Source organism: Strongylocentrotus purpuratus, unplaced genomic scaffold (assembly GCF_000002235.5).
Source record: "Strongylocentrotus purpuratus isolate Spur 01 unplaced genomic scaffold, Spur_5.0 spur5_scaffold_16, whole genome shotgun sequence".
In the NCBI taxonomy this organism is placed as follows: Eukaryota; Metazoa; Echinodermata; class Echinoidea; order Camarodonta; family Strongylocentrotidae; genus Strongylocentrotus; species Strongylocentrotus purpuratus.
The window spans coordinates 31,913,280-31,926,550 of NW_022145601.1; the positions used below are offsets into that span (position 1 = coordinate 31,913,280).

Here is a 13,271-nt window from a genome sequence, read left to right on the forward strand (position 1 = left end):
CTCCCAGCACAGCGCAGTGTCACTATCGATTTCCGTCTCACTGCTTTCAATTCAGACCCAGGACCTGGTATTCGAGTACAGTGTCATTATGTGTCAAAATCGTGCCCTTCGTGTTACCCCCAAATCTTTAAATTGCCATTTTCTTAAAGGTGCACATGCAAGGTAATTGAACGACACGTGTGACAATTGCTCCGCGGCCAATACTAACCTAAACTAAACCGAATACTAATGCAACCCTATACCAAACACTATTGCACTACTCCCTAATCGTAAACCCGACCTAAATCCCAGTTGCAACCCTAACGTTATCCACTGATTTCTACGATTTTAGTTACGTAATTATTAGTGCCCTAATCCTATACCTTTGACGAAATGAAGCTGGGAACAATGATTGGCGTCGGGGAAAATGTCGGATTACCCTGCAGATAACAATTGTGGTCTACTCGAGCAGTGTTCTGTTTAAAAAAAATAATAATAATGTAGAGGAAATAAATTCTCAACACTTGTAAAAGCGTCGACCTTCCTTGGACAGTATAAAGTTTGGATCAATCGGAGAGCGAGAAACAGCCATCCCGCAATCGAAATCTGTCATCCAACATCTATCAAATAATAATTTTAAAGATAAAAGTTAAGGTCTGGTTTGGTCATGCGATTGTATTGTGAAAGAAAATCTGAGAAAGCGAGAGGAAAAGGTTGATCATGTTACATAATATTAGAGCCGCTTTAAAGTTTTGGGAGCTCCAACAATTTGATGGCAATATTTTACTTAAATTGTATCATATTTGCCAAAGAAGATTTAATCTAAGACACATTTCAGCAAGGATTTTCAAAAACAAATGTGTTTGAATTCGAATATTGATGAAAGAATACAAAATTTGGTTTTCTTTCTCTTTCTCTCATATCTTTCTCTCTCATATTCCTCCCTCATCTCTTTCTCCCCCTCTCTCTCTCTCTCTTTCTTTCTCTCTCTCTTTCTCTCTCTCTCTCTTTCATATCTTTCTCTCTCATTTCCCTCCCTCATCTCTCCCCCCCCCCCTCCTCTCTCTCTCTCTCTCTCTCTCTCTCTCTTTCTCTCTCTCTCTCTCTCCCTCTCCTATCTCTCCCCATCATCTCTTTCTTACTAATCTCTCCCTCCCTCACTCTCTACAATTCTTTAAAAATACAATGATTCATTTAGAGGGGCTTTGTAACATTGTTCAGATGAGAGAAAATGGTGCTTAATGTAGTGACTTCAATTGTATATATAAATGTACAATTAAAGATGATCTGAAATTTTTAGTGAAAACGGACCACTATTAGTTGTAAAAATTGGGGAAACTGATCTGATCGCTTCGTTAATTCTCCCAACTATATTATTACAATTTAATTACATTTTAGGTGAATGTAAATCATCACAAAGCAATGAAATGACTCTATATACCATTTCAGACATTTAAGTGGTGAAAGATTTTTAAGAGCCTGTTTCATGTCTTAGTTTCATGGAAAATTCAAAAATGGTTGGGAGAATTTACTATAAATCACTGTTAGAGGGTTTTGCACAGTGACGCCTTCAAAGTAAATCCATAAATATCTTTGTGGTTGAGAATTTTCTCAGGATTTTTTGCCTGTTAGTAGGTAAGTACTATAGAAGGAAAATAATATTAAAATTTCATACAAAAACTACACATTTTTTAAATGAACCTTCAACAACGTTACCGAGTCACTTAAATATGAGAGGAGGGGTAAAATCACACTACGCTGATTAGAAAGGACAGCCGATTCAGATGCCCGGTTCAGATGTTGTTGGTTTTTATATTAAAAGCCACATTATTTCCAAGGGAAACATTAAAATATTTTCTCGGTAATCCCATCCAGGTATTAGACTTATTCAAAAAATAAAGAGAAAGGGAAAGGAAGAAAGAGAGAGAGAGAGAGAGAGAGAGAGAGGAGGGGAGGGGGAGGGAAGGGGGAGAGCGGGGAGGGGTAGGGTGGCAAACAGAGAGTCGGGATGAATGAAAATTCATTGAGAAATATTAATGTAGAATATTAGAAGTAGAGCAAGAAAGAAGGAACAGGATAAAGAGAGAGACACACAAAGACAGAAAGAGAAGCAGAGGGGAAGACAAGGATGGGATGGGAGTCAGAGCGACGGGAAGAATGGGAAATTCAGTATAATATAACACGACCACAACCACTTTAGAAAATATCATTCTAAGGGCAATTTCAATCCACTTTTGTATATCCTCATAATCCTCTAGAAATATTTTTCGGATTACGTAATACGTTAATGTTAATAGTCCACTCCAAAAATAATTAACTTTTAATAGGTGCAGAAATGAAGAGAAACAGAGCAAAAACAACATTGCATAAAATCGGATTACTAATAAGGGACGGACCGTCACATTGCAAAGGTACTGATTCAAATTCTAACCAGGGTCCGACGACATTTTCTCTAGCCTCTTTTTCGCCAAAAGTAGAAAGAGCAAGAGAAAGGGCTGCCATTTAGGCTGTACAGGTTTAAGGTTAGGATAATGGTTTTAAGTATGATTCAGGATTAGGAATTTTAGGATAAGGGTTTTAAGTAAATAACTAGAGTAAGGATTGAGGTGTCAGCTGTGTTTTAGGTAAGGCTCAAGGTTCGGATAGTAATCGGGTTGTAAAGTTAACGGTTAGGATAGCAATTGGATTTTAGGTTAAAGCTTATCTGCCGTAGTTTAAAAGAGGGATTAGACTGCCCTGCAAGGTCACTGGACAGGTGGTTATCTCATCAACTCAGCTCTCAGTTAACATGAGAAAAAGAGGATCATGGGGGACCAATGGTCACCGATTAGGCATTGTTTGTTATATAGAGGGCGCAAGTAGCTACAAGTAGTACAGTTGGCCTTTAAGTTAACGGTTAGGATAGCAATTTGATTTAAGGTTAGGTTTACGGTTAGGATACCAATCAAATGTTGGTTAGGTTCACGGTAACGCTAGCAATCGGGTTGTTGTTTAGGTTTAAAGTTAGAATAGTATTAGTAATCGAATTTTTGCTAAGGCTCGCGGTTAGGAATTAGGATAGCAATCGAATCGTCGGTTAGGTTTACGGTTAAGATAGCAATTGGATTTTAGGTTAGGTTTACGGTTAGGATAGCAATTGAATTTTTGGTTAGGTTTACGGTTAGGATAGCAATTGGATTTTAGGTTAAGTTAACGGTTAGGATAGCAATTGGATTTTAGGTTAGGTTTACGGTTAGGATAGCAATCGAATGTTTGGTTAGGTTCACGGTTAGGCTAGCAATCGGGTTGTTGTTTAGGTTTAAAGTTAGCAGTATTAGTAATCGAATTTTTGCTAAGGCTCACGGTTAGAAATTAGGAGAGCAATCAGTTTGTTGTTTAGGTTTACGGTTAGGATAGCAATCGAATCGTTGGTTATGTTTACGGTTAGAATAGCAATTGGTGTTTAGGTTAGGTTTTACGGCTAAAAAAAAATTCTGAATGATTCAATATCCCAGGTCTGACAAACTTCGTGAACGGATATTGTGTTGTCAATCTCATTGATGAAACTAGGGCATAAACGCGCGCGTTGTGGTTTCTTACTCACGGTCAGCGGCACCCGCAACACTGGCAAAGTCATGGAATATGACACTATTTACAACCCAGCAGACACCCTTTTATCAATGACTAGAATTAACACGGGAATCGTGATTGCTGAGGGTTTTCGAGATTAATCCAGGCCTTGCGAACTGGCAGAAGAGGTTGCATTGCTTTTCAAACCGAATAAAAGGTATGTTGCTTCGTTTTCTATCATGTTGGGCTTTCCTATTACAAAGGTAGACAGAAATCATTTACGAATGTAATTTTGTTATATGCAATAAAAGATATGCTTATTCTTTGAGGTGGTTTCGTTTGGTGGATAAGACACTGGGTGGTTGGCAATTAGAGTCCCTATCAATGATAATAAATCAACAATACATTTTGGCAAGACGTTCATCTATATTTTGTACTCTCAACCCTGGTGTAGTAAATATACTATTAAAGTGGTATGGTGGGAAGGAATTTCAGTGCTAGTAACATATTTGAAATTGTATTTATTAACATTTATTTACTTCTCAACGGTACAATATGAAGCACAATGTTTATATAAATTATATATGTAACAATGATTTCAACATAGAGTATATAGTAAATAATTCCGATAACAGAAGGAGGCGAAAAACCGAAAAGCATAGCTTTAGTTGGGAACGCCCATAATGAGTTAACACAGTTACTGAGAGAACATTATAGATATTATTATGAAAATTACGTATTGTATAACAGAACGTTAATAGGAAAGAAAAAAATAGTAAATGAAGAAAAACTGAGAAGAGAATTAAGTATAGGAAGGCATGTTCACTTATAAACAGAAAATTAACTCAATTGAATATTACAATTAGTAGGTAATACCGATTCTCCAATCTAACAAGAAAAGAGATTTGAGTTTAAAACTTTTTCCAGTGCATTGAAATTTGTTATATATGAAATAAAAAGTTCTATAAGTGTTTTCATTCTGATGTGTTGAAAAGGCCTTCTATGTCATTTTCAGTTGCGGTTAGTGGTTTCGACCATTTACATACTCATTGAATTTCATTCTATTCTGGTTGCTTCGAGCATAAAAATTCCATTATCAAATAGAACAAGGGTCTTTCTTTCGTTTTACCATACCTTTTACATCATTCATTTCTGAACGTACCATCGATATTGTTTTGTTTGTTTGGGGTAGGATTGGGTTAGCATGATAGACATATGCGCTATAATTATCATGAGAAGCCAACAACATGATTATCATCATGATCATTATCATCCTTCTGCATCATCAGCATCACCATCATCAGTTTCATCATCATCATCATCATCATCATCATCACCATCGCAATCACCATCATCATCCTCACCATCATCATCATCACCCTCACCATTACCATATCATCATCATCATCATCATCATCATCATCCTCACCATCATCACCATCATTATTTTCATTATCATCATCCTCACCGTCATCACCATCGCAATCACCATCATCATCATCACCATCACCATCAACATTACCATCATCATCATCATCGTCGTCGTCTCCATCACCATCATCACCATCACCATCATCAGTTTCATCATCATCATCATCATCACCATCGCAATCACCATCATCATCCTCACCATCATCATCATCACCCTCACCATTACCATATCATCATCATCATCATCATCATCCTCACCATCATCACCATCATCAGTTTCATTATCATCATCCTCACCGTCATCACCATCGCAATCACCATCATCATCATCATCATCATCACCATCAACATTACCATCATCATCATCATCGTCGTCGTCTCCATCACCATCATCCTCACCATCATCATCATCACCATCATCAGTTTCATCATCATTATCATCACCATCGTCGCAATCACCATCATCATCATCATCATCATCATCGTCGTCATCGTCATCATCACAATGAAGACAAATAATAATAAAAGTGCACTGTAATAACATTGACGTATTAACAAGAAGTGTGATAATGATGATATGATATGATGATATTCGTAATAATACCCTTTTGCCAGTTGCACGTGAATAGCATCAACATGATGAGAAAACAGACAAGGCAAAAGCAAAAAAAAAATCACAAATTCACCAGTTTAATACGAAATGTCATAAAATAGTTTTTCAAAAGAGGTCGTCGAACCCGCCCCAACCCCTCTTCTCTTTAGCTCTCTATCTCTCTTTATATGCCCTTGATCTTGGTAATTATTCTTCTTGGTAATAATTACGAGCATACCATCAGGTCCATCAGTATCCTGGGCATATCCTTGTATTTTGAGTCGAATGATATGACATTTACCAACCCGCACTAACAAGTAATATCGGTAATAAAATGAAGTGCCAGCATTTAAATGATGTTAAGTGAAACCTACGTGTACGGATATATCTTGATGAACACTCCATAATCTATTAAACATGATTACTGCCACTCCAAGATGCAAATTACATTGTCCTCTCAGTTATAATGTTTTTATTCGTAGCCAATATATAACTATAGTGCGCCAGTAATTTTAAGAATAAATTCGAATTTATTGTTCGAAGTTAAATTGTAATAAGTAAAGTTCTTAGAGATTCCATAGTGGGTAATGAAACTCTTGCGATAGAAATATTTATTTGGGGGGCATATTTTAGACCTCTGCTTTGTTGTTGTCAGGAAATTTAGAAATCTACATCATGTAAGAACATTTGTTTTCCTCTACCGTTCGCTTTGAATTTTTGTTCCAGCATTCCCTCCCTACTGAAAACAGTCAAATATATTGCTCCTTATCTCGCTAAAATTGTAATGACCTAGGCCTACTTTTTTCTAATCTAGTTTCTAGAATAGATCGAGTTTAAACACACCAGAGAAGGGCAGTGTGTGTAACAGTATCCCGTCACATCCACCAAAGAAAGCGACAACGACGATGACGACGACGACGGAAGCAATTGTGTCTAAGGCCATGGAAGTAGCAACGGAAGTGCTAGCAACTATTTCCGGGTCAAACTCGACCGGAAGTGACTGTGATCACCATGGAGACGGAGACGTTGGAACAGGAGGAGGGGGTCACAAGAATATTGAAGAGTTGAAGCTTGCCAATCAGTGTGTGCTGGGAGTTACCCTGGGACTTACAATGGTTGCCATGGGAGCAGCCATTGACTTGAGAGATTTCAAGATAGTGGTAAGTCAACATTGAAAACCGTCGTAGCAAGAAAGTGGACATAATATATTATCCAATATTGGGTATTAATGTACTATGCACGTTTGTTGGATAACGCTTTAACTCATAGCCTGCCATAAGGCTGCATGCACGCTACCGTTATAGTGCTTTGTACATGCGAGCTAGCCAATGCTTCGCTGCCTTGTGCATGCTTGCACGCATTCTTAAAAGCAGTAATTGTTTATGCTCATTGTACTGTGCTGTGTGAAAAAAGCACGCGCTATCCATAGAACCATCGCGTTAATCAGATTATCTCAAAATAAACGTCGAGAGTTGGTTTCGTAAAGCACCATTCTAATAACATGTAGTTTTTAAGCTTCAACCAACCTTAAATTTGTTATGCAAGCTTTCCTCCACTCCTGTGGACTTCTCAAGCTAAATTATAATATTAAGATCTTTTGTACAAACTATGATTGGTTATCGTAGATTCGTCGGCCGATTGGTGTATTGGTTGGATTGATCTGTCAGGTAGTTCTGATGCCTTTGATTGGATTCATAATGGCTCTTGTCCTCAAGTTTGAAGCACCATATGCCCTGGGAGCACTCATTGTGGCTTCATGCCCAGGCGGTACTACCTCCAATCTATACACCTTCTGGTCAGATGGGGATATTTGCTTGAGGTAAATGGTAGTGATATACTCTACTCCGTTCCACTGACAATTTTTCCTCCCTCTCTCCCTCCCGCCCTCCCTCTCTCTCTCTCTCTCTCTCTCTCTCTTTGCATGTTTCTGTCTATAACTCTCACCTTGTTTCTCCGTGTTCATTTCCTCTCTATTCGCTGATCTAATTCGTCTCTGCACTGTACACCCTCCCCGCCTGTCCCCCCCCCCTCTCTCTCTCTCTCTCTCTCTCTCTCTCTCTTTCTCCCTCTCTCCCTCCTTGGCATAATCTCACAATGCAGTGCTCTTTATCATTCAGTGTAAACAATAACAAAAAACTTTTTTACTTGCGGTGATTTTCATTCTGAAAAAACAAAACCATGTTAAATCAAATTCAATCAAATCAACGATCACCATTGACTTATCCCAACTTACGTCCACCCGTACAGTGTGATCATGACGACGATCTCGACCATCGTCGCCATGGGATCGATGCCGCTCAACCTCTACATCTACAGCCGACGATGGGTCAGTGGTGCGACCGTCATCCCTTACAAGAACATCATCATCACTCTGATCACCATCATCGGACCCGTTGCTCTTGGTATGCTGCTAAGATGGAAATCGAAGAAGTGGGCCACCAAGATCGGCAAGGTAAGCTGTTTCTCTAGTAGACTTTAACTCTGTCTCTCTCTATTTCTCTCTCTCTCTTTCTTCCCCCTTTCTCTCTCTCTCTCTCTCTCTCCCACTCTCTCGTTCTTCCTCTTTCCCTCTCTTTCTCTTTCCATCTACAAGACTTTTATCTTACTTTTCTTTCTAACTATCTCAATTCCTTTTCGCTGTCAGCTTTGACAATCTTTTAAGCCCCACTGCACTACTTATAGCTACTTGCGCCCTCTATATAGCAAAAAATGCCTAATCGGTGACCATTGGTCCCCCATGATCCTCTTTTTCGTATGTTAAGTGAGAGCTGATTTGATGAGATAACCACCTGTCAGTAACCTTGCAGGGTGGTCTAATCCCTTCTGTAAACTAGTACAGATGGGCTTTAAACAGTACCAACAAAGAGAATGGAAACTGAACAGTCATTGTAGATGTATAAGCGTATGCTCTCATTCACAAAATTACAAAATTGGTCTCGTGTGACAGAGGCATAAGTTCTACTTTCACTTATGTCTTTTTAGCCTTTCGGTTCTATCGGGATGCTTGGTATCATTGTGAGTATCTTCATCACCAGTTACATCAACCCTAAGATCTGGACCTCTTCTTGGAAGATCTACGTAGCCAGCATAGCTCACATGTGGATCGGCTGGGGACTGGGATACGTCATCGCACGTCTTTTCCGCCAGCCTCACCGCCAGTGTCGGACCATCGCCTTCGAGACGGGCGCGCAGCATGTCGGCCTCGCTCTCACTCTCATCGCGTTCTCGTACAAGAATGATATCCAGTTGTTCCTTCAGATCATCATCTACCCGATGCTCTTTGGACCCTTCAGCATAATCAGCTTCAGTGCGTGGGTTGGGCTATACAAAATCTACAGGTGAGTGTAGCTACTGGGGAGGGAGGGGTTGGGTAGCACTTCTCCGTAATCTAAGGGCTATACAAAGGAGAGATAGAGAAAGGGTGGGGAAAAGGAGAGAGGGCAGGGAAACGTGAGAAAAAGACGCTACCACACCCTCCCACATTGTTATCCTCGTGGGGCTTGAACGTAACATACGGGTATTTTCAATATATCGGCGGTAGTGAGAAATGACCACATTTAATGTCATCCAACAAGTTAGATCGGTGCTCCCCCCCCCCCCCTCCCCCCTCCCCCCCCCCCCCCCTACTCGGTACTCCTTCTTTAATATGCCCTCTATCGAAACAAATTTACGTCGAAATTCACAACGATTTTCTTACAATGCTATGCCTATGCACGAAAGAGCTATTGGCTACATTATCTACTTATCAACGTAAGGGGCGGTTTATCTCTTATGATCACTGGCTGCATTTAGTCCAAACTTTAGCTAGTAGAGTTACGACAGTTACCACACCGGACGTCGAATTCGTGGAGCATCGAAAGAGTTCCCTGCCATAAAGAGATGATGGGAGGGAACTGTTTGCGTGAATGAATCTATGAGCGCGTGCGTATATCTCAAATTTCTCTCCTCCACTACCTATGGTCCAAACTAATAAAGTTTTTATATCATTAAATGACGTTTGCAACCGTACCCTGCTCGATTTGGGGAAAGTACTTCCTTAAAAAAAAAATGTTTTGATTAAATAATTATTTCATCATTGTTTTCCCATCAGACACTACCGACCAGAGGAAACGAATAAAACGGAGGTGGCTGAAGGAGGAGGAAAGGAAGAAGTATTGGAAGAGAGAAAAGAAAGATTGAATGCCAAAGAGATGACGAACGGAGGAGACATCGAGAAGGGGGAGAAGAAAGAAAACATCAAAGCACCATGAATCCGCAGGGTGTAAAACCCCAGTCACACCAACGAGACCGACACCAGACCGACACCAGACTGACACCAGACCTACACCAGACTGATACCAGACCGACACCAGACAGACACCAGACGCACACCAGACTGACACCAGACCGACACCAGACAGACACCAGGTGCACACCAGACTGACACCAGACCGACACCAGACCGACACCACACTGATACAAGACCGACACCTCACTGATACCAGACCGACACCACACTGACACCACACTGATACCAGACCGAAACCAAACAGACACCAGACGCACACCAGACCGACACCAGACTGATACAAGACCGACACTAGACTGACACCGGACTGACACCAGACAGACACCAGGCGCACACCAGACCGACACCAGACCGACACCAGACCAACACCAGACTGATACCCGACCGACACCACACTGATACCAGACCGACACCAGACTGACACCAGACAGACACCAGGCGCACACCAGACCGACACCAGACCGACACCAGACCGACACCAGACTGATACCAGACCGACACCAGACTGACACCAGACTGACACCAGACAGACACCAGGCGCACACCAGACCGACACCAGGCGCACACCAGACCTACACCAGGCTGATACCAGGCTGACACCAGATCGACACCAGACTGACACCAGACTGACACCAGACTGACAGCAGACCGACACCAGACCGACACCAGACCGATACAAGACCGACACCAGACCGACACCCGAAAAGCAAAGAATCGGTCGGCTTTGAGTCAGTTTGGCGTATACACATATCCTACCCGCCGTTTAATAAATTATCACTTGGAATATCCTTAAATATAATCATTCTAGCCCAAAGGTCAGTAACGAACTAATGACCAAGGACTCGTTTTATAAAGCTTTTATTCAATGACAAATGACAAAAATTAGTGACTAGAATTTCAATCTTATCTTCAAGCTTATCACAAAAACTGTCGTTTGTCACTGATGACAAGCTTTGTGAAATGGGGCCCGAATGTCTGGAACTCCTTGCTTAATTCAATAACAATGTTCACCTCTCTTTTTTTTAATTTTTTTTCTTCAAAAAAGCTCTGATTTCAAAATATCAATATAACTAACTTTAACACGCAATCGGCAATTCAACAAGAATCAGCTTATATTTGGATGTCGCCCGACCTTTAACGTGCACAGGTGGTGACTCTCCTCTATACGGGGAGTATAGTGTTTTCCACTGTAACATAACCTGCGTCTATGAAACTGGGGAGGGCAATATCCATCTTTGTATACTTTATATTTAAGAATTTTTAGTTTGGCCTGACCCTTTCACTCGTTAGTGTACTGTAAGATGTAGTTTATATCTATTGCATATCACAAGTTTATACTCCGTAGAATATAGAAGGCGCTATAGTGGTAGCATGACGTGTCTGGAATTTTATAAATAGATTCAAGATTTTTGTGGGTTTCTTGTCTTTGTTTGTGTTGTGTGTTGTTGTATTTTGGTTTTGCATAATCATGTAACTAAATGTTTAAATATATTGTACTGTTCTCGTGCTTTTGAGCACTTTCAACCTTTTTGTGTACGTAAGGGGAATATCTTGACAAGACCACCTTAGTCGTTTATGGTACCCTTGATTCTAGGTATAATGATTTGTATCTGTTCTGTATTTTTGATTTGTAAGTGTATACGCTGTTATTGGAATTACATCAAATTAAACCTGAATAAGAAAAATCTGTCGTATATGATTTATTTAGGTTCAAGTGATTAATGGTATTAATAATCGAAATATGAGAGAAATATGATGATAATATTTAAGTCTAAAAATGTAAAAACCTTGAGAGGGGAAAGGCCAGACAAGACGACTGGGATAAAGAGGAAAAGAAGGAGAAAGAGGATATCGAGAAAGAGGAGAGAGAGAAATAGAGCGAAGGAGGTTGAGGCAATGACTGCTTCGTCACTTTTAACACGTTGCCTTTGTTTTTAAAGCTAATGATTGGTATTTTTGTCGCGAAATAATCGTTCTTTACAAAAAAATGCTCATTCTGATCTTACATTATTCTAAATTAGCGCCCTCATGGGGGTAGAAATTATCAGTAAAACTTTGAACAACAGGGACTTATAGATTTGCACGTCAACATACTGGACTGCTACGTGTTACGTCCTTTTAAGGCAATGGCAGTGCATAAATACCCAACGTGATTTTTCTGAAGATAATGTGAATCTTTTCAAAGAAGAGTTAGGAAATATGGATTGGTCCGGAATGTACAGTACAAACAGTGTCAATGATGCATTTGATTTTTTCATGAATCTTTTGTCATCTAAAATGAATAGTTGTTTTCCTGTAAAACAAACGAAACGATCCAACTACAAAACGATACCAAGGTGCCCTTGGATCACTCCGGGTATTTTGCGCTCCATAAACAGGAAGAACAATCTTTATATAAAAGCAACTGAAAACCATGTGAAAAAAATATAAAAAAGTATAATAATTACCAAAACATACTTACAGGTATACTAAGAAGATCTACAAAAGAGTATTTTTGTAAGCAGTTTGACTTATACACCAAAAAAAAAGATGTAAAGAATACTTGGAAAGTTATTAAGAATGTTTTACAAGGTAACGCTAAAATTTCAAAAATTAACTTAGATGGAGAAATAATTGAAAATCCACAAAATCTAGCAAATGCGTTCAAAGAATATTTTGTCGGTATTTGTCGGTCATTCCCGACGCTTCTAAACATTTTACAGATTTTCTCAATGATCCTAACCCAAATTCAATTTGTATGACACCTACAAATGAAACAGAAGTTGCAGGCATAATACGTGAATTGAAGAATAAACAAAGTTCAGGGCATGATAATAATAAATAACGTATTGCTAAAAAAAAAAAAAAAAGAATTTGAATGTAATTGTGAATCCTCTGACATATATTTGCAATTTATTTATCTCTATTTCAAGAAATATTGGCGTTATAAACAAGGTCAAATTTTACTTTCCAATTCGTATATTATTAAACCTGTATTCAACGTTGATCCTCCCACACTTAAACTACGGTATTATAGCCTGGGGCAATTGTGCTGACTATCTTTTAAATACAATTTTATTACTCCAGAAAAAAGCGCTGCGTGATATAGGTCACTCTGATTTTCAAGCGCACACGGATGCACTTTTTCACACATAGTATCCTAAAGATAACAGATCTGGGAATATTCATTTATAATTTAAATAGAAATGAACTATCAAATGTTTTGTATTCAATATTTTCAAAGAATGTCAATATTCATCATTATCCTACTCGGTCTGCCAAGCTTTTTCATCTACCAAAAACAAGAACTTTGCTCTCAAATAAATCATTTGTATTTTCAGGTCCAAAACTCTCTTTCAGATCCAGTTAGAAATAAACCCACATATTGTAGTTTTAGTACAGTGTTCAAAAAGAATTTAATACAAAAATACATGTCTCCTACAGGTTAAACTT

General features: G+C 39.2%; 1 protein-coding gene across 1 annotated transcript; it reads left to right on the top strand.

Moving 5' to 3' along the window:
• Positions 1-3,606: 3,606 nt before the first annotated feature.
• Positions 3,607-9,827, top strand: LOC580301 (ileal sodium/bile acid cotransporter). Its single transcript, XM_780371.5, has 6 exons — positions 3,607-3,745; positions 6,366-6,711; positions 7,177-7,370; positions 7,799-8,003; positions 8,534-8,889; positions 9,642-9,827. The coding sequence occupies exons 2-6, from the start codon at positions 6,457-6,459 to the stop codon at positions 9,799-9,801; spliced, it is 1,170 nt and encodes a 389-aa protein (XP_785464.3). The 5' UTR covers positions 3,607-3,745; positions 6,366-6,456; the 3' UTR covers positions 9,802-9,827.
• The last annotated feature ends 3,444 nt before the right edge of the window (positions 9,828-13,271 follow it).